At 34.7% G+C, this 27,506-nt stretch overlaps 1 protein-coding gene across 1 annotated transcript; it reads right to left on the bottom strand.

The window, feature by feature from the left end:
* Window positions 1–20,525: 20,525 nt before the first annotated feature.
* LOC126892068 (uncharacterized) lies at window positions 20,526–26,579 on the bottom strand. Its single transcript, XM_050661501.1, has 3 exons — window positions 25,916–26,579; window positions 21,538–21,701; window positions 20,526–21,073 (listed from the first exon to the last, which is right to left on the bottom strand). The coding sequence occupies exons 1-3, from the start codon at window positions 25,972–25,974 to the stop codon at window positions 20,913–20,915; spliced, it is 384 nt and encodes a 127-aa protein (XP_050517458.1). The 5' UTR covers window positions 25,975–26,579; the 3' UTR covers window positions 20,526–20,912.
* Window positions 26,580–27,506: the final 927 nt, after the last annotated feature.

Below are 27,506 nucleotides of genomic sequence, written 5' to 3'. Positions count from 1 at the left end.
AGATTATGAAAAAAAAAAAATGAAATTTTACCTTTTTTTGAAAAAAATTTATATAAACTCCATGTACGTTTTATTTATCGCTATAGTAAAATTTATTTAAAGGTTTCATGGTTGGACAATAAAAAAAAAATAGTTTTACGCATTTAACGAATATCTTCCGATCCCGCAAGGGCAATCAAAATCTATAAAAAAATTAAATTTTTAATGATTTTGATAAATTAAAAAACATTTAGTTATCTCATTTTTCTGTTACATTGTGAAGCTCTTCGCTTGTTTAGATATTGTATGACAATATATAAACAACCCAGAACTAACGAGGTGGTGGTTGCACTTTTAGGTCCACTCACACCCTTCTCTCCCACCAACCAATAAGTATGTGTTTTTTGCACTATTTACATAATATGTGCATTTTTTTATTCGTTTGTGTCCAGCTTTTAAACGCCAACTTTGTATCGTGATTTGGTGGTAAAATCTGGCAGCATTTACCTTGATCTAAGTGTTGTCGTGATGAATCGCTCTTGATTGGGACCCACATACATTAGACATTAGACGATGCTTCCGTGACTAATTCTACGCACCGCTAGTCAGCTTGCGTGTAGTAGGGAGAGTTTTGTACATTCTAGTCTAGCATGTCGCCCGATGTAATGCCATATCTTCATTTAAAACTCTTTGAACAAGTGATGGAGAAGATACTTTTGCAACATTTCAGTCTATTATTTTAGTTTAGTCCTGTGCCTCAAAAATTCAAGTAGTAGGGAGAAAGGAAACACATTAGAGACCTAGCTAATGAGAGCGTTAAACGCCGGACAGACTAAAGCCAAGGACTAAAGTATTATAAATTTCATTCGTCCTACTTTAAATTTTAAAGCACAGGACCACACTGAAATAATAGACTGGAATGTAGCGAAACTATCTTATCCACCAGTTCCTCGCAGAGTTTCAAATGAAGATATAAGTTCATGCATTACATCATGCCAGACTGGAATGACAAAACTGTCCATGCCACCTGCGGCAAGCTGTCGAGCGGTGCGGAAAGTTGGTCACGTTGGTTGCATCTTCTAATGTATGTGGGTCGTGGATCCCAATCAAGAGATGGATTCATCAGGGCAACACTTAGATCAAGGTAAATGCTGCCAGATTTTACCACCAAATCACAATACAAAGTTGGCGTTTAAAAGCTGGACACAAACAAATAAAAAAAATGTACATATTATGTAAATAGTGTAAAAAACACACATTTATTGGTTGGTGGGAGAGAAGGGTGTGAGTGGACCTAAAGTGCAACCACCACCTCGTTGTTAGTTCTGGGTTGTTTATATATTGTCATACAATATCTAAACAAGCGAAGAGCTTCACAATGTAACAGAAAAATGAGATAACTAAATGTTTTTTAATCTATCAAAATCATCAAAAATTTCATTTTTTTATAGATTTTGATTGACTTTGCGGAATCGGAAGATATTCCTTAAATGTGTAAAACTATTTTTTTTATTACTCAACTATACAAACTGTAAATAAATTTTACTATAGCGATAAATAAAACCTACATGGAGCATAAATAAAAAAAGGTAAAATTTCATTTTTTTCGTAATCTTTAGGCCCGTTGCGGGATCGAAAGATAAAGTCAGATTTGAATAATTTTTTTTTGTTTTTCTTGTAATTACCAATCGCAACTTTTCCGCACTATAGCGATACGGAATTATCAACTTGAATTTTTTCGTACCACTCTAACGCACAGCTGGAGCGGTGTTGACTATCCAAGTTGTCGCTAGCAACTGCTCGAGCAGTTGACTTTCTGTCACAGTCGAATCATGGATTCTGACGAGGAAGCATTCGTAAAAGAGTTGTCGATTGCTCACCGTAGCAATCGAGATGTAGTCACGAGTTGACTGTAGCGCAGTCAACATCTCGAGCAGTCAATGTATGTCTGATGGAATTACATCGTGTTGTTGACAGCTTGAAGTAGTCGCGACTGCTCGAGCTGCCATGTGTATGGCAGCGAATATAAGATTATAGTTCACCGCGCGGTCGCAGCTTCAAGCTGTCGATTTCAACGACTTGAAGCTGTCCATATACGGCCGGCCTTAGTTAGATCATGTTTCTACTAATGTTTATTTTTTATTATTTTGAAACATAGATGTTGATTTACTTATAATTCTATTTTTTCAGGTTACGAGCAGAAGCCGTGCCATCACAGTGTCTAGCTAGATACATATAAATGGATTTTTGGTTAGTAAGGAGTGCAGGCCTCGTGGAGTTTGGTTTTCTGCTTGCCACAAAAGCTTTTCTGTCGAAGATGCAATTTTAAGTTCAGCCTTTTTTATGGATTCATAAGAAATAATATGCTGGTGTATCGGGTCTACACAGATGAATGCACAACATAAGACATGATAACAGGATTAAGAAGCCGATATAGCCTCATATGTGTAGACAAAAAAGAGACAGTGGCGAATAGTATTCAAAATCTTGATCTAATGTATAAATAATGTACTTTCTTTAATTAATTTATTAATATTAAATATTATTTGTTATTTTGTTCTTTATATCCATTTCCAGGTTTATCAAGTTTTGTTCAAAAAGTTCATGGAGTAGATATCTGACAAGCATATTTTTAATAATCATTTAGTCAGTATTGGCTTTGAAAAATGTGACAGTGAAAAATAGATCAATATCAAGGATTTTCAACACCAAGGACAACTTCTGTTTATATATTTATTGATAATAATCATTGCGTTAGTATTTGCTTCAAATTTGAAAAGCGAATTTATGATTATTATACATATATGCATATATACTCAAAACATGTGGTGAGCAACTTGGACAGTCCATAGCAAACCAGCTTTTGAACTGAGTAGAGGGCTTTAGAAGAGGTTGCTATGGAACTCTGAGGAACTCATTGTCTTCTTTATGTATGAATATAAAAAATAAATAACATAAGCAGATAATACTGAGATAAGTATTTTGAAGCGTATTATATTACGTAGATCGTTTTTTGAGCACACAAATGATGTTGAAAAGAAGCTACTTTTATGCTTTGATATATTAGTCGCCTTGTGACTTACTAATTGACACCTAGTCTATGCCATTAAAGAGATAGAAAATTAGATTTATGATAATTATAAAACAAAATACTGGAATTGTATACAAGAAGATTCTACAAGCAAATCGAAGGTTTATGATTATCCATCGTACACTGTTTTACAAACCCCTTACCCATATATTCCTGAGGTTTGAATCATTTTTTATAATTGATCATTTGGATATTAACGTTTAACAATGCCAATCAAATAAAGGGAAATGCTGTCTGAAGTAGATTTATTTAGAGAAATTATTACGTTAGTTTTGACTTCAAATTTGACAAAGTCAATTTATCATTATTCTAAACAAAAAGCATGACATTTTTTCAACAAAAATATCTTTCAAGCAAATTTAAAGTGATTTGCCTTCTTCATCAGCCGAAACAATGGTTATTTCAAACTTATTCAATGAGATGTATGTTGAAAGTAACTTATTGTTTCTAATCTCTGTGAAAGATATCGATGTATTTGTTCGACTTTTTTAACACGTTGCCTGCTCTCTCGGGTGCAATAGACATTTTATGATTATTATAAAATGAACAACTTTAATTGTATCAATAAGAACATTACACAAGCAAATCTACAGCACTTTGTCATCTACATCAGAGATGAAAATAATGAAAGTTATTTCATGTCGGGCAGTATCAAAGATTGGTTATAATTTGGCAGACAATTTGTGGTGTCCACATCTAAGAATATTGAAACAATTTAGACGGCATGAAAACCTTTATTCATTATACTAAATGAACATATGCTAATCTCTGAATTACATATTGTAGGTTATCTGTGAAGTTGGTCATAGATAGCTTTGTAGAGGTGGGAAGTAACATAACTGTTACAGGTAGCATACATTACATCCCTCCACACCAAGATCCGAATATAAAAACCACATTGTCATAGTCTTAATTATAAATCTAAACGATCAGGCGGTCTGATGGTTCTTCTCAATCTTTCCTTAATATTAGGTGACTGCAACCCAACGGTTGATTGTGATGCACTGTCTTTAATTGACGAAGGAACCGCACTGATATCTTCACTCGAAAATTCGGTTTCAACACTACCGGACACTCCTTGGGTCTCACTGGTATTTTTTAAGGTTACCAAAGCTTCAGTTTCACTTAAAGGTAATGGCAAACTTACAGAAGTACTTGGAACTGAACTTAGTGGATCACACGTATCTCTATCCTTGTCATCAGAAATTTTAGATATTTCTTCATCGTAAAAATGACCACATTTAACAATTTGGTCCAAATGTCTTTTCCATTCAAGACTTGGATTATCTAAAGGCTGACATAGAAATGTTTGATGTCCTAATTTTCTAACTATTTTACTCTTTGCCCATTTAGGCTTTTGTGCATTTACCCTGTAATCCCTAACATAAACATCTTCTCCTTCTATAAATTCTACCACCCTATTACCTTTATGGTATTTTATCTGTTGTTCTCTCGCTCTCAATGTCTTATCGTTAAATGTCAAAAAGTCAAATCTGGTTTTAATTTTACGCCCAAACATGAGATAGGCAGGAGTTTGAAATGTCACTGAATGAGGGGTAGTTCTGTAAGAAAATAAATATTTTGAAATCAACTCAGATATACTCTTGCTCTGGGAGCCTGTTAACATTTTGTTTATTGCATATTTTAGGGTTTTAACTGAGTTTTCGGCCGCTCCGTTTGTCGCTGGATGATAAGGAGCTGAAGTTTTATGAATAATGCCATTATTTTTACAAAATCGCTGAAACTCCTCTGAATTAAACTGTGGACCATTATCTGAAATAATTTGATTTGGCAACCCAAATCGGGCAAAACAGTCTCGAAGTTTACTGATGGTATGTTCTGCGTCAGTCTTTGACATCTCATATACCTCGGGCCACTTCGAGTATGCATCTGTAATAACAAGATAATTCTTCCCATGATTCGGTCCTAAAAAAACAATGTGAATTCTATCAAACACATGAGCTCCTTCTTGGAATTTAATTAAAGGTGCCTTCCGTGGAGTTGTAGTATTCTTTAAACATGCTTCACAAGATTTTACAAACAATTCAATATCTTCATCTAAGCCAGGCCACCAAAAATATTGCCTTGCTACTGTCTTCATTCGAACTATTCCGCTATGAGTACTATGCAATTCCTGTAAGATTTGTTTATGAAACTTAGGTACCACTACCCTATACCCCCACATAATTAAATTATTATCAATGGTAAGCTCATTAGCCCTGTTAGCATATGCTTTCAATTCATCTGGAACTGTTTTTGGCCAGCCATCTCTTACATACTTAAAAACTTTGCTCAAACAGATGTCTGACCGTATTCCTTTAATTATTTCTACAGCGGTAACTGGTAATTTATCCTCTACCAGAAAATTAAAATAATCAAACTCAACATCACTTTGTACCTCCTTAGGTATGGAAAGAGGCAAGCGTGAAAGTCCATCAGCTGTTTTATTCTCTACTCCCTTAATATGTTTAAAGGTGTAATGAAATCCACTTAAAAATAGTGCCCACCTCTGCAGTCTCCCTGCTGCCATTTGCGGAATGCCCTTTGTCTCTCCGAATATGGCCATCAGTGGTTTGTGATCAGAACATAAAAAGAAATGCTTCCCTAATAAATATTGATAAAATTTTTGTACACCCCAATATATTGCCAAAGCCTCTTGGTGTATAACGGAATACTTAGCTTCATGTTTGCTTAACACTCTTGAAGCAAAACTGATTGGCTTCTCTGACCCATCTGGATACATATATATCAATCGGTTTTAAAACGTCTTGCGACGTTGTCCGATGCCTAATTTCCATGACACTCTATCATCCCATTGGCCCTCTCTAAGATCTCTTGCGCTCATCGCCTTCGTTATTCCCTCTCTCCAAGATTTCTTGGGTCTTCCTCTCTTTCTGCGGTTTGGTGGTACCCATTGCATAATTATTTTAGGGAGTCTTGAGTTATCCATCCTCTGGACGTGTCCGTACCATATCAGCTGTTTTCTTTCTATGTCTGTTGTTAGAGAGCCGTCAACCCCCATTCGCTGTCTTATCTCATCATTACGTATTCTCTCTCTGCGTGACACTCCTACTGATCTTCTAAAAGCGTCCATTTCTACTGCCTCCAGTTTTCTTCTGTTGTTTTCGGTTATCCGCCAAGTTTCTGCTCCGTACAATAGACTGCTTTTAATAAGAGATTCGTAGATATTGTGTTTTCTTCTTTTTCCTATTTCATCCCCATCTGGATACACATGCATTAAAACAGCACCTAAGCCCACGCTGGAAGCATCACAAACCAATTTTAAGTCCATCTGTGGATCATAGTGTGCAAGGCCCGCACCTGAAGAAATTTCCCTCTTTGCCTTTAAAAATGCATTCTCACACTCTGAAGTCCACTTAAAACGTTCATCTCTTCTTAATAACCTATACAATGGCTCCAGTACTGTTGATAAGTTGGCCACAAAACGACCATAATAATTGATCATCCCGACATATGCCCTAACTTCAGAGATATTTTGGGGTCTGGGGCACTCAATAATGGCTTTAATTTTTCCTGGATCTTTATGTAACCCTTCCTTATCAATAATATGCCCCAGATACCTTATTTCAGGCCGGAAAAACATGCACTTATCTAAATTTAATTTAAAGCCTGCCTTCTGAAGTCTATTAAAGACATTTTCCAAATTTTTTAGATGCTCCTCTCTATTAGGACCTGTTACCACAATATCATCTAAGAAATTAATAACATTTGGAATCCCTAACAAAACTTTTTCTACAATTTTTTGAAAAATGCTACAGGCCGGTCTTGTACCATATGGTAGCCTGTTTACCTGATAAATACCTCTGTGTGTGCTCCAACTTAAAAGTTTTTTTGTCTCCTCCGTTAGCTCCAATTGGTTGTAAGCATTTTTGAAATCAAGTTTTGTAAAAAGGTGCCCACCCTGGAGGGCTGCAAATAACACCTCCACTCTTGGCAATGGATGGTTGACATCAATTAGAAATTTATTTACGGTTATTTTGTAGTCAGCACATACAGGATTTTGCCTGTCTCCTTGACAATGGGAACCAGTGGGGTGCCCCATTCAGCATTTTCAATCAAGGTAATGACACCCTTACTTTCAAGTTCATCTAATTCTGCATTAACATCCCTTTTAAAAGCAAAAGGTAATGGCCTTGGTTTGCAAAATATAGGTTTTGCATTTGGTTCCATTTTTAAGTCAACTTTTTCAAACCTATAATGCCCTAATTCATTACTAAAGAGAGAACTATATTTTTTTACTAACCTGGCTATCTCTGCATCCTGATCTATTTTATTTATATTAATGTTAGGAACTCCCGGTAATTTAATCTCGAAATTAAATGTCTTCATTAAATCTCTACCAATTAAGGCTGTTGTTCCATTTTTTATTATAATTAACCTACAGTTATCTACCCTAACATTATTATATTGAATACAGTGGAACCCCGATAAGTCGGCCCCCGATAACCCGGAACTCCGGCTAACCCGGACCGATTTTTATCAGACAAACATTTCAACAATAAAAATGTATTGCTGTTACAAAATCTCGTGAACCTAATTCATTCATTTGGTGACGTCAATATACGAACGAAACGATTGATGAATCCGACATTACTGAAAATATCAGGGTGCAGATGGGACCCTGTCGCGCAATTCGCAGCAAATAAAATAGTCGTATGTTTTTGGCTTCATTTTATTTCGGTTATACATACGCATTTTCAAGGTTCACGAGGTTTTGTACCAACTCTATGTAATATAATATTTGAGAGATAATGGAACCGGATTGAACTACATATAACATAATAAAAATGACTCATGGTACACCACATTCATTGTCGAAAACAACATGCACCTGTATTATCCTTTATTTTTTTGAAACTGTCTGTGTTAGCATTGTTTAGAAAAGACTATTAAAATTCTTTTTTTAACAATGGTCTTAGTCATCACTTTTATTAAATAACATAACATCAGAGACGGTATTATGTGTAGTAAAGTCGTATTATTGTTCGCTTCCGTTTTGTAATCGTTCGTAAATTTATTCAGATTTTGTGTTTGCGTGTCTTTTGTCTATAAGAGCAACAAAACGTAAAAATGTTGTAGTGGCAATGGAAAAGAAACTAGAAGCATTAAGTAGAATTGATAAAGGTGAATCTTGCAGCATTATATTATGGTGTCGGTACATCTACAGTATCGGATTGGAAGAAAAATAGAACTAAAATCGAAGAATTTTTTTTTTAAAATGATAACAAAAGACAGTTTAATCGGTGCAAAGCTAATAAAGCTAAGAATGAGACTTTTGACGACGCTTTGTATGTGTGGTTTTGTGTGGAATGCGAACGTGGTTTACCAGTGTCTGTGTGACAATTATAACGGAGTTTATAGTTTATCTGTAAGCATACCATATTTTATTAATTTTTACCATTTTCTCCGGCTAACCCGGATTTTCGATAACCCGGATCGGCCGCGGTCCCAATTAATCCGAGTTAACGGGGTTCCACTGTAGTTACGAAAATCTCACCTAAAGGTGTAATAATACTTCCATCAAATGATCTGAGTCTAACTTTAGTTGGAAGTAATGCACTGGTTTTGAAATATCTGATATAAATATTTTCAGGAAGGACAGATACCTGCGCCTGAATCCAGTTCCATTAAAATAGTACAATCATTAATTAACATATTTGCCTTGTGTGGTTTTATAAAACCATTATTAACATTATCAAAAGAGGTATGGTACATGTTTACAAAATCAAAATCTTGTACATTTTCTGAATCAGAATTTTCACTCTCTACAGGTTCTACATAATGAGTACTTTTTCCTTTGTTTTTATTAGACATTTTAGCCAGATGGCCAACCTTCCGACAGATCTTACAACTATATTTTCGGTACTTACAATTTCTAGTCATGTTTTATTCCTCCACACGCATTACACTTTGACTCTCCATACAAACCTCCTGAACCTCCTTCTCGTGCTTCTCTATTTCTGCCTTGGTTAACACTGGTGCTTGATATCTTATTTACTGGAACTGAAGTGTTGGCTTCTACTGCTGCAGCTTCTTTTCTCAACGCCAACTCATATAGATGTTCTAAGGTTGTTGTATGATCCTCCTCACATAAGCGATCCAGGACTGGTCCCTTTCTCACACCACAAACGAATTTGTCTTTTAAAACATTGTTTAATGTAGTCCCAAACTTGCAATCTATTGCTTTATTTTTAATTCTTTCGTAAAAGTCTGCCACGGACTCCTTTTCAGCTTGTCTCAAAGAATAAAATTCTATTCGTTCCTTAAAAACAGAAACTTTTTTAGTGAATTGCTTTTGTAGAAGGATACATAGTTCATCGAAAGTCTTATTCTTAGGTAAAACTGGGTCACACAATCCTTTTAATATTTCATAGGCCTTATCACCAATTATTGTCAATAATACTGGAACCATTCTATCATTCTCTACATAATTTGCAATAAAATATTGCTCTAACCTCTCCTAGTATATATTCCAATCAGTACCTATCCGGTACTCTTGTAAGCTGCCTATTGCGCCCCTTAGAACACTCACTTGAGTTGAAGGAAATACTGCACCTTCCATTTTGCACCTTGCAAATACTAAATAAAACGTTTATTCAAGCGCCTTGCTTGTAAAATTGTCTACTGCTTATTTATCCTCGTCGCCATATTATGTGGTGTCCACATCTAAGAATATTAAACAATTTAGACGGCATGAAAACCTTTATTCATTATACTAAATGAACATATGCTAATCTCTGAATTACATATTGTAGGTTATCTGTGAAGTTGGTCATAGATAGATTTGTAGAGGTGGGAAGTAACATAACTGTTACAGGTAGCATACATTACACAATTTCTACAGTTTTAGTCACTTTTTTTCTATGAAATAGTCATCTGATGAATTCTTATTACAACTATTTGACGACGCTGAAGCTAAACTGGCCTGTTATAAGATTATTTTTTAAATTGTTAACATGCCTTTATCTGTCCCTTTATTGGTATCGTAATCAGTGTTTAGGAAAGCGGCGGGCATTACTGTACACCTAACTTCAATAAACGATAATTTGAAATTAGGTTGATACTAAAACGTTTTTCATCAAAACAAGGATTAACATTTTTTTTTTGAAAAATGCCTTTGGCACAGTGGATTGGCATTCCAATCTAGTTTTATAACGAAGAAAATTATAATGATATTCCAAACATGTAAAAAACTACTCGACCGTTTGCACAAACAACGCAAGTACGGTATCGCCCGAACTGAGTGTAATATCATACAATGGTCGGTTAGCACTATCACTGCTCAACGCATTTTCATGAAATCAACCGGTGTGCTGACTAGTATTTGTTTAAATACTGATTCATAAATAAAGTATATATAATAAATGCAGGTTAATTTTAAACAAATTTTTAATTTTTTAAGGGAAAGAAAGAATTTACTCGGATTCGAGTAATGAGCATATTGCTTATATTTTCTCTATTTGTGCTAAGTGACTCGAATACGAGTCGTTATTGTAATTACACTAAAACCTCCGTTAACCGAAATAATTGGGGGGAGACCTTGAACGCCAGAATTTTGCTCATAGGTTCTATCCTGGGTATTTTTATATCAATGGGGGAGACCGTTTCGGTTAAAAATAACATTGTTTTTTTGTATTGTTCTTGTATCAAATTACATAGTACTCTTCGTCAAAGTTGGTATTAAAAAAACTATGAGGTGATTTTAATGTTTTCTAATATGTAAATACAAAACAAAGCAATAAAAAATTAAAGGAAATGAACATGTTCAAATTGTTTTTTTTAAGTAATCTAGTTTATTTTGTGTTTTCCTTTGACAACGATGTTTTGCAGCTATATCTCTCCATCGTTTCATTTGCAGAACATCATTAGATTTTGCCACATTCGATTGTTCGACGAAACATTTCCTTTACTATTTTCCAGCATTTTTTTCCAAATTCTTCCCAGCTATCCTTTTTTGCCTCTGCTCATTTCTTGTAACTTTATTTCTTTGTATTTTGTACATGTCATATGTTTGTTGACTTCTACTTTAGCTTTCACCATCCTGCGCAGTACCATGGAACGTATTATTTCGTTCCCATGGAACCCATAGAACGTTAATTATCTAGTAACGAAACGGTAATCTGACGGTTCTTGGTCATGTTGGAACAAATCTTTTGTAAATAATTTTTCCACAATTTTTTCTTTTCTTTAACTTCTTTCTTGATATTTCCGCTCCACCAGCTTGTTTGTTTCTTCGCATTACTACTTCTACTCAGGAGCGTGCGGTGAAATTAGAAACAAGGGAAGCAATTTAAAAAAAAATGTTAAAACTCACCTGTTTATAATGTAGTTCAATTCTTCTACCATTTTTCGCAAACTCGTCTATAACGTCATTGTAAAAACGCGGATATTGTGCAATTTCTTTGACCAAATTACTTTCAATTGCCAAAAGGTAAACACTAGAGAGTCGGTCTTGTCCTGTCAAGTTTCGCAAGTACGTTTTTATTCGTTTTAATGTTGAAAAACTACGTTCTACACTGGCACTAGTAGCTGGAATGGTCAGTACTAACTCACAAAATTTCACTACCTCCGAATACGCTTTGTCCAAAGAAGTGGTTTTAAAAAACTTTAGTAATTCACTGGCATTATTTTTTGACTTAATGTCCTCAGTTTCGTATAAAGCTGTGAACGTTATGAAATAAAGTCAAAATATTGTCCATAAAGACGTATCAACGATTTTAGTTGTTTTGTCTTTAAAAATGTTCCCAACGAAATTTTTCCAAGGACCCCTTCATCAAGGTACATACTACAATGACGAGGACCCCCACTATTTCCTAAAGACCTAAACAAACCTAAAGTTACCTGAAAAGAACCAAAATATGTGAAAACTAATCAAACTAATGCTATTTAGGATTTATTTGTGAAAATACAGAGAACCTACACAAGTACATTATTAGTTTTAATTTTCACTTCTCAATTAATGAGATACGTTGAATTTAACCTTAGAATCCATTATTTCTGTAATGTTAGGTTCCAAACTTGAAACTTTCACTCTGAAATCCGACCGCATGTCAAGCCGATTCCTATATTTGTTTTTCATGAAGCACATGGAAGAAAATGCTTGCTCACACCGATAGGTTGTTGCAAACGGAAGGATTTTTTTCATGGCCTTGTCCCCGTTCTTAGTAATCCTTGCGTGCTGTTGCCCAGAAGTTTGCTATTTTCTCACCATTAAAAATGTGCTTCATCGTACCACAACTCGACAAATCCACAAGCTTATCTTGTTCTTCTGTGAGGCCTTGGATTTGTTCAATTGCTTGACAGCTGAAAGGATTTCGAATCCAACCATCGTCAGGTTCAGGGAAGTATATCCTAAAAGTCGTGGCTAGGCTGCGTAGGTGCTCGGCTACGTTGATCTTTATCAGGTCAGGTAAACTCTCCTCTGCAGACTCCAAGAACTGTTTCAAATTAGGAAAGTTAGTGAACGACTCGTTTTCAATCCTTGCCGCCCACAGCTGGCACTTTTTTACCATAGCACTGATCTTATCTTCAATTTTGAACATGTCTACATTTTTCCCTTGCGAAGAAAAACACGAACTTCATCTCTAAGTTCAAAAGATCTTGTCAATATCCTCCCTCGAGAGAGCCACCTTACTTCCGTATGAATAAGAAGGTGTTTATGCTCACTGCCAATCTCTTTGCACAACAAAGAAAATAATCTGGATTGCAGAGGTCGAGTTTTAATGTAGTTAACGACGAACTACTTCGTTAAGTATCTTCTGCAAAGGTTCAGGCAATGTTTTGGCTACCAAGGCTTCACGATGAATACAACAGTGTGTCCATTTCACCTCAGGAGCTACTGCTTTGACACGAGCTTCAAGTCCTGCTTTGTGGCCAGCCATTGATTTTGCTCCATCCGTAGACAAGCCCAAACATTTTGTCCATGTGACGTCATGTTTATTGAAAAAAATCATTCAATGCAGTAAAAATATCTGCTGCTGTTGTGTGAAGTAGTTCGCATGAAAAAAGAAAATCTTCCAATATCTGGTCCTCCCACAAAAATCGAACAAAACACAACATTATTGCTTTTTTTTGATATGTCTGTGCTTTCGCCAAATTGAAGAGCAAACATGTCGCTCATGCTAAGTCTGACCAGCAATGTATCTTCAATGATATTGGCCATATCTGAAATTCGTCTTTGGACAGTGTTGTTAGAGAGCGGAACAATACTTATTATCTTAACAGCCGCATCACCCAACATTCTCTTGCATAGAACTATTGCTGATGGTAGTATAAGTTCTTCAGCAATTGTATGGTATTTTCCACATTTAGCGACAAGCTGAGATACCTCATAAGATGCAAGGGTTGCGTTTTCATTTACATTTGCACCATAGTGTTTAGTAATGTTTTTACGATATCTTTTAAGCTCTACTAGTTTGTTTTTAAAAAAATCGAATGACTTACTCTTGTACTCTGGATGTTTTCTCTCAAGATGCCGACGGAGCTTTGCTGGCTTCATACACTCATTCGAAAGGCTTTCGTAGCAAATTACACATTGAGGTTTAGGCTGCTGCTCAGGGCCAGTGAACGTGAAACCCATTTCCAAGTAATCAGAGTTGTATTTTCTAATTTTTGCAACACTGATCTTGGTCGAATTAGGTTTAAGAGACGCCGACGAGTTGGGTTCAAGAGACACTGACAAGTTCGGTTCAAGAGTCATTGACTTTTTAACTTTAACATTGAATGTATTGTGAAAATGGAAAACGAGCATATCTCAGACAAAATAAATTAATTGTAAATGACAAGAGCTATACAGTGGAAAACTTTAATGAACAAGAACAAAAAGAAAAATACTACAAACGCTCTACAAGTGAACGATCCCCAGAGAGTGATCGGCTAAATGAACAACAAAGGAAATTTACTAAAACAGACCCAAAAAACTAGCAAGTCATGGTCAAAGGGTGGATGTACAGGATAATGACCAGGCGTGGATACGGAAAACAAATAAGAGAGCACCGAAAAGTAATAGAAATAGAAAATTGAAAGGTATAATAAATATAGGAACGTGGAATATAAAAACTATGCTAGCCATGGGCAAAATGAAAGAAGTAGCAAAAGAAATGAGAGATTATAAGATAGACATAATAGCATTGCAAGAATTGAGGTGGAAGGGAGAAGGCAGGATCGACAAGCAAAATTACACAATGTACTACGGAGGAGAAAATACACAAGGTAGAAATGGAACAGGCTTCATGATAAGTAGAAGATGGAGAGAATATGTATTAGAATTTAAAAAAGTAAATGGAAGAATATCTTATTTAAGGATTAACAATAGAGCTGCTAATATCTCAATTATAAATATCTATGCACCCACAGAACAAGCCGATGATCAAGAGAAGGATGTTTTTTATGAAGCTCTAGAAAGGCTCTTATAATTCTAGTAGACTTCAATGCAAAGATGGGTAAAGAGGAACATTGGAGATCGGTAGCAGGGAAAGAAACAGCACATGACACAACAAAGGAAAATGGGACAAGAATGGGCAATCTAGCAACAGATATGAATATGTTTGTAGTAAGTACTAAATTTCGGCACAAGCTAGAGCATAAAATAACATGGCTTATTCCAGGAAGAAATACAGGAAACCAAATTGATCATATTCTAATAAATAAAAAGAGAACAAGAATGATCCAAGATGTAAGGTCATATCGAGGCGCGGATGTGGGATCTGATCACTTCCTTGTAATAGCAAAGCTTAAGCTAAGAATGATAGATATGGAGAAAAAAGAAAACAAAAGGAAAAGATGGAGAATAGAAGAGTTAAAAACAAAGAAACGGCAATATCAACAAGAAATGGAACAACAACTATTGGAAAATATAGAAAATGAAAACATTGAAACAGACTGGGAAAATATACGAAGAAGTATAGCAAAGACAGCAAATACAGTGCTAGGAAGAAAATATGTAGAGAAAAGGAATGACTGGTTCGACAATGAGTGCGAAGAAATATTAAAGAAGAAAAAATCAGCAAGACTCGAATGGTTAAGAACGGGATGCACAGATGGTTACAGAATATACCAAAAAATCAGAGGTGATACCACAAAACTAATAAAACACAAAAAGGTGAGGTGGATTGAAGAAACCATGGATGCACTGGAAAAAGACACAAAAAACAACGGCAAGCTGTATAAATATATTAACAAGCAAAATAAAAAATTAAATATGGTAACAATAGAAAAGAAAGAGTGGCAAAATTATTTCAAAAATCTCTTAACGCAAGAAAACATACAAGCAAATGAAGATGAAGTTTTGGAAATAACAGAAGAAGAACGGCCTGAACAAAACATACCAACGGCAGAAGAATTTAACGAAGTGATAAGCCAACTAAAACAAAATAAAGCAGGGGGAACAGACTGTTTAGTTAATGAGTTGATTAAACATGGAGGGACAGCAATACAGCAAAGATTGTATAACCTGATTAAACAGATTTGGATAAAAGAATCAATGCCTAAAGAATGGGAAAAAGGGTTAATTATTCCGATATTTAAAAAAGGAAACCCAAAAGTTTGTGAAAACTACAGAGGCATTACTCTTCTACCACATCTAATCTTGACCACAATGATAAATAAACGATTGATGGAGCATACAGGTATAAAAATAGGGGATTATCAAAATGGTTTTAGGAAGATCTACCGTAGATGCCATACACATAGTGACTCAGACAGTCGAGAAATTCTATGAATATGACATGTGGCTGCATATCCTCTTTATTGACTTCTAGCAAGCATTTGACAGTATTAAGAGGCCAGAAGTAGTAAACGATATGAGGAATATAGAAGTGCCTGGAAAGATGATAAGACTCATGGAAATGACGATGAAAGAATCGAAGGCATCCGTATTAACGCAGGAAGGAACAACAGAAGAATTCGAATACAATGCAGGAGTAAGACAAGGAGATGGGCTGTCAACTATGCTCTTTAACATAACTTTAGATGCCATAATTAAGACGTGCAAACTCAATGGGACGATCACCAACAATTCAGTCCAGATAGTAGCATATGCTGATGACCTAGCGGTGCTGGCGAGAGACAAAAGAACCTTAGATGACATAACCAGACAAATTGAAAAGAAAGCGGTGAAAAGAGTCTTAACAATAAATGAAGAGAAAACTAAATACATGAAAATAGAGAGGAAAAACAAAGATACAGAGGAGAGAAATATAAAAATCGGGAATTATAATTTTGAAATAGTCAGTAATTTTCAATACCTAGGAGTCACAATTAACAACAAAAATGAAAGAAACATAGAAATTACCAACAGAATACAAGCGGGTCATAGAGCATATTATAAGTACAAAAGTATTTTAAAAAACAAAAAAATCAGCAGGGTTACGAAAATCCGAGTATACAGAACAGCAATTCGAACAGTGGTGATATATGGGGCAGAAACCATGAGCCTAACAAAGAGGGAAGAAGAAATGTTAAAAATATTTGAAAGAACAATAGTAAGAAGAATTTATGGACCAAAGAAAACAGTGCATGGAGATTATGAAAGGCTCTTGAATTTAGAAATAAGAGACATACTAGGAGGCGAGGATATAGTGAAAGCTATAAAAACCCAGCGACTACGGTGGTATGGACACTTAAGAAGAATGGGAGAAGAAAAAGATGTAAGAAAAGTTACAATGTGGAACCCAAATATAACAAGGGCGAAAGGAAGACCAAAAAGCAGGTGGGAAGACCAGGTATTGGAGGACATAAAAATATTGGAAGTGCCAAGATGGAGACAGAAAATACAGGACCGGGATATATGGAGGAAAATAACAGAGGAGGCTAAGAGGAACCCTAGATTAGACTAGTTAACTTGAGAGAAGAAAGAATGTGGAGTGACTCACCACAATAAATGAGTCAATGAGCTCAATAAGAGTGGCTCCAACTCCGCACGGAGTGTATAGCCTGTATATATATCCACCAGAATTTTACAACCGTCTAATTCAAAAAAGAATTCACATTATCAAAAATCAATCTAACTCCAATTCCAATCTAAAACAAACTCAAACCATACCTAACAATAATAATAGTAATGTCACCAATCCAAACAAACACTACATATCCCTACCATACATTAATGGATTCTCCGAACAAATCTCGAAAATGTTGGCAAGATATCAATGTTGGACATAAATCATCTAAAACATCCGGAAAATATTTCTCAAAATTTAAACCCAAAGTTACTAAAGATCAGCAGTCGGATGTTGTGTATAAAGTAAATTGTAAAGACTGCAATTCAACATACATTGGGCAAACACATCAATATCTACATAGAAGGATTGTTGCACACAAACATAGTGTACAAACAAACAAAATAAACACCACAGCCTTAGCCAAACATTCTGTAGAAAATAACCATAGTTTTGATTTTGAAAATGTACAGATTCTGGAAAAAGAGCAAAATTATAACAAAATATGTATATTGGAGATGATCCACATAAAGAAAGACCAAAATTGTATCAATAATAAAACTGATATTAAAGATCTCTCCAATATATATCACAATTTGATAAATTGAGTGTGGTTGTAAGCACACCATTGGTAAACACTTCAAATACGGCATTTTTATTTTTTTATTTTATTTATTTTTTTTTTGTTACATGCTACCTCTGATAGCAACTCCACAGAGTTGCAGTTTGTATCATTACATCAATTTTGTTTAGCCAGGATATATGTCAGCGTCCTAAGCTTCTTCTGTCCAGTATTTTTTCCTATATAATGATCTACATAAACACATATCTCATTTCTCATAACATGTTTCCAAATAATGTAAATTTCTTATTTTAATTGTATTTAATATCTCATTTTTCTTTATTTCATTCGGTTACAAAACGTGGTTGTCTCTTAATATTTTAAACCAAGGTTATTTTTAAAAATCTTCTATATGCCCACATCTCAAATACTCTGTTCTATTATAATGTTCTATCATTAACGAATATCCTTGTTTTAGCGTCAAGCCTCTGTTCCATATAAAATACAAAAAAAAAATACGCACCTCAGTATTCATATTTCGAGTTACATACTCAGATCATAACTGCAAAATATCTTGCTCCCATTATTGAAAGTTAAACATTAGTCAGATTTATTTCTTTCCTATATTATGTAACTTGATCTCCTGTATATTATCGTTTTGGTTTTACGACCACCATCCAAAACCGTTGTGAAGTGCTTTTACCTTAGAGAAACACAAAGTGCATTTTTTTTAAATTTCAAAATATTACGTGTATTGTATATAACAGGGGTGGCCAAGCTCCTTGATAATTCGAGCCATTTTTCAAAATCTGAAATTTTTCGCGAGCCGCAATTAAACAATTATTTAAATTTAGAAAGTGTAAAAAAGGTATAAAATTTTTCTCTTAGTGTTTGTATTTCACGAATTTTAAATTAAAATAAAATGGTTCACATCGTTGTTTCAAATATGGAAATAATTCTACAAGCAGCCTTTACTATTTCAGTATATTTAGATTTTCTGGGACGGCCTACTGATCTACCTTCTCTCAAAAAACACTGTCTGTAACACTCTGTCTTCCTCTGAGTTTACCACATGACCTGCCCATCTTATCGTAGCTTTTATAAATATTTCTTACGATGTTTTTAGTACCATACACAGTCACCAATTCAGCTTTGCGGCGCCTTCTCCACTCTCCTGTCAATTCATCTCTTTGAGGGCCAAATATCATTCTGAGAACTTTCCTTTTAAAACCAGCAGTATATTTATTTTCCGCTGATGTAGAGTCCATGTTTCATTTCCATATGTAACCATTGGGTGAATAATTGGCATGTGCAGTATTAATGTAGAATGTCTTTTTAGCAACTTGGATCTTAACAATGATGATAGGGAGTTCGATGCTCTATTCACCGCACCTATCCTTGCCGAGACCTCTTTTTATATGTGGTTATGATCACCGCCCCCAGATATTTAAACTCTTTTACTACTTCGAAGTTGTAGTCATTAATAGTTATGTTCTGCCTAACTCTTGGTCTTGGATTTTTGGTTACTAACATGTATTTCGTCTTCTCTTCATTTATTCGAAGGCCCAGACTACCTGTTTCTTCATCAAGTTGTGAAAACACCTCTCTCAGGTCTCTTATAGAATAAACAACTGCACCTAGATCACCAGCAAAGGCCAACAATAGTTTTGATCATCGATTCGCAAATTCCTCTGTCATCTCAGATGATATTTTATTTATTACATATTCTAAGGCCAAATTGAATAGCAACGGTGATAAGGGGTCTCCTTGTCAAAGTCCTGATGTTACACTTAGTCTTTTATATTTTTTGTTATCAGTAATAATTACTTACCTAAATTATTTAAGACATTTTGAAAGAAAAAAAATTAAAAGTAATTCAGATATTTATTGAGAGCCACAAATAATCCTTCAAAGAGCCACATGTGGCTCGCGAGCCACAGTTTGGCCACCCCTGGTATATAAAATATGTTTGTTAACAGTGTAATGTTTAATAATTAAAAGTGCTTATTGAAAATGGCAAACAGCCGAAACGTCTAAGCAAAATCAAGTGTTTTATTTATAACAGACCGCAAACTCAGGAATTAAAAACCAACTATTTATATATATATATATATATATACACATATAAACGCTCTTATACAGGCCCGTACAAGATATATTTTGAACGTTTACAAGCCCGCAACTACCTTTTGGAGCCCGACTGCGGGTTTCGAAACGTCGCCCGAGTATCTAACAACCATTGGATTCCCCTTACTTTCTTACCCAACTGGACAAATTTTTGCGAAGGCTTCACAACGTACAGCTTATACATACACTTATACAAAAAGTTTCCAAAATCATGCGGTAGGGGGCGCTTTCGTGTATAAGTTTTATACATTTGAACTATTATATTTAAATAAATCGCTATGAAGCCCGACATTTGACAACGCCGCTGGGCTTGAAAACGTGCGTGAAATTTATTTTCACATATATACCATTGGGCGTAAATCACAATTGTTAGAAGTAAGAACGACACACATATATAAAGATAATCAATCTTAAAAATACTATACAGAGTGCCTAATTCAATAAAGAACACAAACATCGGTGTAGCTTCTCAGGGACACGAGTGGGTAATGCCCACCTTGGAAAAATCGACAGTATTGGTGAAATATAAAGTTCTCCTTCTTTTCATCTTGAAAACAAAATTTGATACAGTATTTAGTATAAAATAAAACAAATACATTGTTTTATAATAAAACACCCTATACCTATATGTATTGTTAGATATTTCTTTACTCGATTTCATTGAGTAAATTTCCTGCAACAGGTATTACAGATTTAAAAAAAAATGTCTGAAAAACCAGAAAATAATACAAAATAATAAATAAAATATATTTCGAATTATGGAAAAAAATTTAAACTGAAAATACAAACAGCTGCAAGAAAAAAAAAGTACAAAAGTAAATACGAGTACTTCATTAAATATTTGGTTAATAGCTATTTTACATTTTATCTTATTTATAATTAATGCTGAGAATGACTAAAATAATTATTAAACATTGAAATAAAATTAAACGTTTATACTAGCGCAGTGCAAGTCTAAAATATTTAAAGTAAATTAGCAATTGTTTAACCTTTATAACAGTTATAAACAAAAGCTTTCACTGTGGCCCACGTCTTATCCTTGAATAAATCTTTATGTTTTTTCATTATCAACTCGGTTTCTTCTTTTCTCGGAGCTTTTTTGTTTTTTATGTGATCTTTGAAAGCTGTTTTCAATACATTTTTTTGCTCTGAATTCCACTTTCCTCGCTTTCCTTTTTTTATACTATTTTTCCTTTCATCTAAAACATAACAGTTTATCTTTCATTCCACGTTCTTTAAATTCTTGGTTCTGGATAAGGAAAAATAGATAATTACCTAATACCGCATTTTTCATTGCTTGTTCTCCGAATTGCTGTTCCCACGTCTCTTCTATTTCATTTTCATTAATATTTTGATCTAAAAACAATATATATATTAAATCTTCATGCCTGCATATATTAATTTTTTCTAGTAATCCTAATGAAATATCAACCTGATTTGCTAAAGTTACGTGGTGAGTAAAGCATGTTTTAAATTCCTCCATATTTCGTAGATACTAGTTAACGTATTAACTGAAAATTTAAGCATCTATATGTTTTTAACGGGGCGAATTTTGAAAATAAACTGAAATTTAAAAATTTTCATTGCACTATTGTTTGTGTTCCGAATCAATATTACAGTAATGAATTTGGCGCAGTACTTCGTGTTCTAATGACAGCAAATAACAAACGATTTCATTAACCTATTAATTTTCAAACAAAATATTCACTTTTACGGTATTGGAATTTATGTTGTTGATTTTACAAAAAACTTTATTGTCATAAAAAAGTTTCCTTCATTCTGGTACCTTAAAAGAAAATAAATAATTATGAATTTCTTACCATGAAATAAAGGTTTTTCTGCTTCAGTCTCATCCAGCAATGATTCATTGTCTGACAAAGTTATTTCGTCAAGGGATTTTCCTTTATACTTTGCTACTTGTCCACTATTAACAGCGATAAGTAATTTGGCAACTTTTGCTGTCTGATACAAGTCTTGAGGAAGCCTACGAGACAGAACTAGTTAAAGTATCAGAAGTACGTACATTTGAGTATGTAGCCAAGTAGACTGACCTTTAGTTTCTGTTTTTTAAAAGAGGATTGGAAAACAGAACTTTCCCATTAAAAATGTATGCGAAATATGGACAGTGCCAGTGGTGTAGTGGTAAAATTAGCTGTGCCGGAGCTATACCTCTACCGGAAAATTTTTGAAAATTAGCCTACTACCCAAATCGTGAGTTTTAAGGCCCTTTGGCAAATGTTTTGAAAAGTTTAATAATTAAACTAATTAATGATCTTTTAGAGTGATAGTAGTTACAGTAGGGCCTCCTACACATTCTCCTCCAAAGAATAATTTTAACTTTAAAATATGGTAAGACTTTCTTAAGGTAGATTATTACAGTTTGATACCTTAAAAACTGTTTTTAAGGTATCAAACCATAATAATCTACCTTAAAAACTCTATAATTTAAGTTGGAAGCCTTGCTGACAAAAATTAAAAAAACACTGGTGTAAGTTAGGCAAATATTGTAAATGACTAAGTTTTCATTTTCAGTAGTATTAATTTATTATTGTGAAAAAATACACCCACAAGTTACATTAGTATATATATTTTTTATTATTTAACACACACAAACATTATAATCTGTGCCAAAAAAATTAAGAATTATTTGAAAAAACTACATACAGTACAAATAACTTGTGTATTTAACAAAATACATATAATAAATACATCAGATTAATTATAACATACATACTCAAAGTAAGTGCCAAAATGCATCCTTCTTTGCGTTCTTTTTTGGGTTTTCTGCAACTCTTGTCCTGGAATCGTCTGCAGACCGGTGGCTCCTCAGCCATTTAGTGACGTACGTCTCAGGCTGCCATTCTTGGAGAGGTGGACCTTGGATTTTTATGAACATCAATGATGATACATGAGCAACAGTCAAAGCGTTTCTTGATGGTGTAACCATATTGTTCATACAACTGAAACCCCGTTCACAATCAGCTGAGCTGCAAGGTATTATTTTAGTGCAGTTTAACAGTTCTTGCAATCCATCAGGCACTTGTCGGCTGTTGTCCAAATAGTCTCTGTAGGCAGAGACAGCTTTGTTGACGTTCAATTTAAATCTCTTGCACAGTTGCTCTACTTGAGTTTGACCAAAACTTGGTGGAATGCAGGTTGGCCAATACTCAGGTTCTAATACTTTAAAAGAGTTTATAAGATCTTCATATTGGGCTTCCCCATCAAATGTGGTGACAAACATTCTTTGCTTTAGGTTATTTATAACACTAGAAATAAGTTGCTGTCCATTGAACGATACAATTTTTGGATTAGTTTTTAACACAACTGATGCAAAATTTCCTTCTTTTATGGCGATTTGTGCTTCCAGAACTTTCGTGCCTGGCTTCTTCTTTAAGTGCTCTAAATATCTTACGGATCTGTTTATCAGTTTGTCTGCAAACACAATAGAAGTGTTTCTATTCTCTAAGCTCTCTGATAACAAAGCCAATTCAGCAAGAATGTCAAACATAAAGGCCAAGTTTAGTAGAAAACTCTGAGATGTTAGCCTATTTAATAAACCACTATATTTGCTTTTTTCAGTCGATGTTCTGTCAGGATCGTTTATGGCTTTAGAGAAATGGTTTGCCAAAGCTTGAAAGCCAAACCACACAGCCGAAACGGTACGAAAGCTACTGGCTACCCATCTTGTGCTCAACACTCTTCCGATTTTGTTCATCTGAATGTCAAGTTCTTGTGCACAGTCTTTTAACTCACGCTTGTTTTTTGGAGAGGCGCTGTACAGCGAGTACAGTTTGTCCATAAATATCTGGAAATGATTCACTCCGGCCACTTCGCTGACTGCGTCCCCAATAGCCAATTCCAATCTGTGATTTAAACAGTGCCAAACGATTATATCAGGGTACAAAGTTGAAAACCTCTTTGCCACTCCTGAGTGTTTCCCTAACATAACACTAGCCCCGTCACTTGTGAAAGAAACTAAGTTCTGTTTTAAATAACCATTGTCAAACCCATATTGTTCAAGGCACTTAAGTGTACTGTTAAAAACAGATTCGGCCCTTTGATCAGGAAGTTCAACTAGATCTAAGAACAAAATGTTAGGGGACTTTTCTTTACTTATTTCACACTTCAAATAAATTATGAGTACTGACTTTGAACTTATGCTGGTGGATTCATCAATAATGATAGAAATTTTCCCAGAAACTTCCTTAACCTTATTCAATATTCTTAACTTCATCTCTTTTGATATATGATCAATAATTTCTACAGCACTGTATCTTGAATGAAGGCCTACACCGATATCTACTCTATTTAGTTTTTGAAGTTCTAATAAACCGAAATGATCGTTATATGGTCGGTCGTTCTTAGCTATGTAGTAAGTTGACCTAAAAATAGCTTTAGTTGATTCCATGTGAGCTGTATTTGCAGAATCAACTAATTGCGTAATAGGATTTTTATGAGAGGATTCAACAATGGCCTGAGCAGTACTATGTGCTTTGGACTGTTTGTGCTCTATAATTTTTTTTCTAAGTGATTTGAGCTGGTTAGTTCGGTTTGAGCCGTAACAGCTAACTTGAAATGTGCGCCACTCATGACTTAAAGAAACGTGTTCTTTCTTAAAAGCACCCATAGTTGTGACTTCAAAACAAACTTTGCAGCCTAATTTACCTTCTTTGCAATCTATCCAAGGATAAGTTTCCTTCTTACGAGTCCACATCTCTTCTGTCCAAACGTCAGGCCATTTTGTTTCTTTTTCCTTATTCGTTGATGTGCTGGGTTCACTTATTTGTTCGTTTTTATTTAAAGAGTTTCCAATCGCTAATTCATCAACCGAAACAACATTGGATTTATCTTGCTTGGTTCCTTTAGGTAGGCCTAACGTGTTTAGTTCACGTTTCACCGACGCACTAAAAAATGAGGTTAAAGTTTTTTGTTTAGGTTTAGAGTTATCCATAGCGATACTACAGGTAGCTTATGTCAACAGATTTGGACGTTGGGCAAAGATAACACAACTATTAAAACTATTTCACCTCTTCCAGTAGGTATCCGCGACACGTAACGTAATAATTGGAGCAGAAACTCTAAATTAATATACAGTGCACGTGCACTATGCAAAGCAGACGAGACGCAACTACAACTGAGCAGGATTAGCATGGCCGGGTGGGCTGGAGATGCGCAGTAGCTACGGAGTGGATTTCAGTGGTGGGGGAAGCGACTCCGGCGACTCAGTCTGTTGCCGCTCTCACTGCCCTGTGTATCGCTCCAGTCTACAGTGTACAGGGCCAGCTCGCTCCGCTACCGCTCCTCGGGCGGGGCGCGGGTGATCGGAGCGTCGAGTGAGCTAGAGAGAAATCGAGGGGGAGAGGCGAGAGATAAGAAGGACACAATATTTCAATATTGTTGTGGCTATTCCTCCTTCCGTGGTGGGGGGAGGGTTGTGGTGACACGGACACGGTAGTGCTGGGCGCGGACCGCTGAGATGTCTATCATGTCTATCCATCAACTATCCCGTCTGCCAGTCGCTCGCTCAACTTTTGCGCTTACAATTACGAACTACCTAATCGTAGCTGCGTATGCCTTAACTGATTAACCACGATAACTAACGTGTAAAAATTACTTAGTAAAGGACAAAACAATATTTTCTAAATAAAACAATTTCAGATCTATTTTTGTCCTATATAAAAAATTCGATTGAAAAAATCGTAGCCGGAGCGCCGCTCCCCCTTCAAAAGCTGTGCCGGAGCGACGCTCCGGACCGCTCCGGCTCCACTACACCACTGGACAGTGCCACAAAAAATAGGTAATAAGCACGGTTTTTAAATAAATAAAGCAAAATGAAAACGTTTTTGTACTACACATGCATTTTTTTAAATCAAAAATGTAGTAGATACTACTTGATTTTGGTGTAACTTGTTTAATTGGAACAAAAGCAATGAAATTAATATTTTAAACCCCAAATACTATTCTAAACATATAGGTTCGATCCCCTACGGTGTAAGAAGTTTTTTATTTTTTCTTCAGATGTAAGTTGTTGTATTTTTATATAAATAAACTCAAATTGTCATTTATTTATGACCTGTGAATTATGATTCATTATTCACGACTAAATAAAGTTCATCATTATACTTGATAAAACACAAGTGAATGTAGTTTTTAAATGGTCGTTGATAAAAATGATAAAAAAATTGAATTTATAATTACCTATAATACGATTCATGTGTTTTTTTGGTGTGTCCCATGAAAGTAGCAAACTGTTCCATTTCGTCATCCTTAATATTGATTGCTTGCAATAATGTGGCAATTTGTTTTCTTAAACGGGTTGATGTAAACAGAGTTGTATCCGAAACATCAGCTTTTGTCGCCAGCTTTTTCACAATATGATAGCCACTCAACCACAGCTCTGTGTTAGGATTACCAAATAAATACGGATTTGTCGGAGTCACACAAATACTTCGGAAACTTAGAAGAAGTTCAATGAATTTCTGAAGGTCCGGTGGAAATAAAATTGCAACAGGTCTGCTTCCTTTTCCACCGGTCACTACTCTTTTCTAATTCTTGCACAAAGTTTGTTCAGTTTTTGAAAGACAATCCAGAAAATCGGTTTGCTGGTTTTCACTGACTGTTGAATTATAAGTCTCGGTTTTTAGGTACTGAATTTCCCCAATGCGCTTTCTATTTATTAATAATGTCAATGCTAAGACAGACTCGATCAGCTTTCGATAGTTCAACTTAATGTGGATATTCTTCTTCAATGCATCTGAAGCTTCATGGGCTTCGTTCATTACAAAAGTTTGGAATTTTATAACATCTTGGGTCAATGGCAACAATTTTGGAGAAACATAATTATTTTCCTTTAAATTAGATAGATAGGTACTTCATCTTTGATTTAAAAAACTAAGAAAGTTAGGGTTTGGTTCATTTTAGTTAGGTGTGTAAAATTTTTTAAGAATCTCATTGGTTCTGTTTGGTATCCACAATATTATTAATAAAACTTCAATAATTAGACATTTTGTTTGTATTTTCTTCAACTTAACAATTATATCGATAGGGCCAATAACTATAATATTTGCGTGGCCAATATCTATAATCACGGGGCCAATAACTATATATATTTGGTGGCCGATATCTACATTTATGGGGCCAATTACTGTCAAACATACATTACTTTATAAAAGATGTTTTTTTCTATTTTATAAATGAAAATCAAAAATAAGCGATATGAGATATAGAAATAAAATAAACTGGTCTAGAGTGTGATCTAATATTTTTGTTGCTAAACAACAATATTATACTTTTTATAGCTTCTTTAAGAGAAAGAAAGAGGCCACTAACTACATCCCTTACCCTACAATCATTTGCCAAAAACTGTGAAAGAAATGCCACTTTCCACTCAATTTAAGAAAAATGTTTATAACATTAAAATAATTCGCCAACGCACTATAGGTGGGTTTACTGTAAAGAGACCGAAAGCAGTAGACCGAACGCATTAGACCGAAAAGCACTTTACCGAACAGCAGAAGACCGAAAAGCAGTTCTTTTTACTTGTCGCAGTAAAAGAGATAAGACTAATGTAATTACAACTAAATGTTATTTGGATGGTTATTATAAACATTTAAAATGGTGTTAACGTCACTCTACCCTTAATTTATTTTTACCTTCACTAATTTGTTTAAGGGATAAAAATTATTTCATATCACACTGTACAGAGTAAAAATTTACACAGTCTATATATAAAATAATACAAAAAAAATACAATAAACAAAAAAGACAGATATACAAAATCTTAGCATAA

Source organism: Diabrotica virgifera, chromosome 9, assembly GCF_917563875.1.
Source record: "Diabrotica virgifera virgifera chromosome 9, PGI_DIABVI_V3a".
Lineage (NCBI taxonomy): Eukaryota > Metazoa > Arthropoda > Insecta > Coleoptera > Chrysomelidae > Diabrotica > Diabrotica virgifera.
Note: the sequence above shows the minus strand (reverse complement) of the source record. Positions and strands in the feature narration are given on the sequence as shown.